Source organism: Halyomorpha halys, unplaced genomic scaffold (genome assembly GCF_000696795.3).
Source record: "Halyomorpha halys isolate HHAL.00 unplaced genomic scaffold, Hhal_1.1 Scaffold171.1, whole genome shotgun sequence".
NCBI lineage: Eukaryota > Metazoa > Arthropoda > Insecta > Hemiptera > Pentatomidae > Halyomorpha > Halyomorpha halys.
Genome location: NW_027115842.1, coordinates 893,974 through 895,674, shown reverse-complemented (window position 1 = coordinate 895,674; position 1,701 = coordinate 893,974). Strand labels below are relative to the sequence as shown.

Sequence of the window (1,701 nt, the reverse complement as noted above, 5' to 3'; positions counted from 1 at the left end):
GTTATATAACACTACATCTCATTAGCAAACGTTCGTGTAACCAGTTCCGTATAAGTGAAAAATAAATTCTCCTGTGGCTTTGAATGGAAGAATTCCCACATGTGTTAAAGAGTACCTCAAATTACTTTCTTAAGTTATGATGAAGGTAATTTGAGGCACCCTCCAATCTCACTCTTCTCCCCTCTGGATTTTAGGTTAAATAACAGTACAAAAAAAAATGAAAACAAGAAAACAAATATTTTTTAATATAACATATTTACAGGTATCTTTGAACAAGTAAAAATATTAACAGATAATCTATATTGATTGCTTCTTTTTTCAACCCTTCCAGCCATGAATTTTTCATGCAGAAAGATGTTCGTCAAAGTTGAAGTGACCAACGCTGACGACGGAACTTCCTAGACTCTTGCCGTTTGTATAACCGCTTCCAGAACTTCCTCCATAATTACCTAGACCACTGCTGAATTCGGAGACTTGGTTGTAACCTCCTAAACTTCCTTCATGATCGTAACCAAAGCTATCAAAACCTCCTCCATGAATGTCTAGGCCGCTTCCGTGCTGACTAGTAAGGTCTTCAAAGTTTTCACTATGTCCACTGTCTCCAGAACTACCGAACTCATGGCTACTGCCTCCAGAACTACCGAACTCGTGGCTACTGCCTCCAGAACTACCGAACTCATGGTTAGCTCCTTCAGAACTACCAAATTCATGGCTACTGCCTCCAGAACTACCGAAATCATGGCTACTGCCTCCAGAACTACCAAACTCATGGCTACTGCCTACAGAACTACCGAACTTATGGCCACTGCCTCCAGAACTACCGAACTCATGGTTAGTGCCTTCAGAACTACCAAATTCATGGCTACTGCCTCCAGAACTACCGAAATCAGTGCTACTGCCTCCAGAACTACCGAACTCATGGCTAGTACCTCGAGAACTACCTAACTCATGGCTACTACCTCCAGTACTTCCAAATTGATGCCCATGGATGCTTATTCCAGAATCCATCCCAAAGTTGTGGCTATAATGACTACTGCCTCCAACATGATGGTGACTTCCAAGACTAGCAAAGTGTTTACCACTGAATCTTCCACTTCCAAAAGACCCTCCGTAGTTCTTAAGACCGTGCCCACTAGATTCTTCTCCACCAAAATGTCCATACTCATGTTCACCCTCGACATCTTTACCCATATGATGGTAATGTTTTTCGTCATGTTTATATTTTTTTATGTGCTTATAGATTACTTTTTCGTGATTAACTTTCTGAATAATTTCGGGAACATGAATTCTTATATGAACACTGAAAAAAAACAAAAACACATCTACAGTTTATAAACACTTTTTATAACACAACAAAATAAAATTTATATTACAGTATTTGCACTATATTGTCCTTTTTTTACTGATATGAGTCAAATCCATCCCAAAATTTATAAAAATAATTCAGTATGATTAATACACATATTTATAAATTTCTAAAAAATATTTAAATTTGTGTTTGTTTTTCTTAATTTTAATTAATTAAACAGCGAACTGTGAAACGATATAATTCAACCTATTTACAGTTAATTATGATTGGATCAAGTTGGGTACTTGATTGTTCTATACCTAACATCAGTGGAAAAATACTGACGTTGGATCATTAACCTAAATTTATTATTGAAATTGTTAATGACGACAGCAAACAATCTGGCTATTAAT

General features: G+C 36.7%; 1 protein-coding gene across 1 annotated transcript; it reads right to left on the bottom strand.

Moving 5' to 3' along the window:
* Positions 1–342: 342 nt before the first annotated feature.
* On the bottom strand, positions 343–950 carry LOC106678985 (uncharacterized). Its single transcript, XM_014417875.1, has 2 exons — positions 947–950; positions 343–839 (listed from the first exon to the last, which is right to left on the bottom strand). The coding sequence occupies exons 1-2, from the start codon at positions 948–950 to the stop codon at positions 343–345; spliced, it is 501 nt and encodes a 166-aa protein (XP_014273361.1).
* Between the last annotated feature and the right edge of the window lie 751 nt (positions 951–1,701).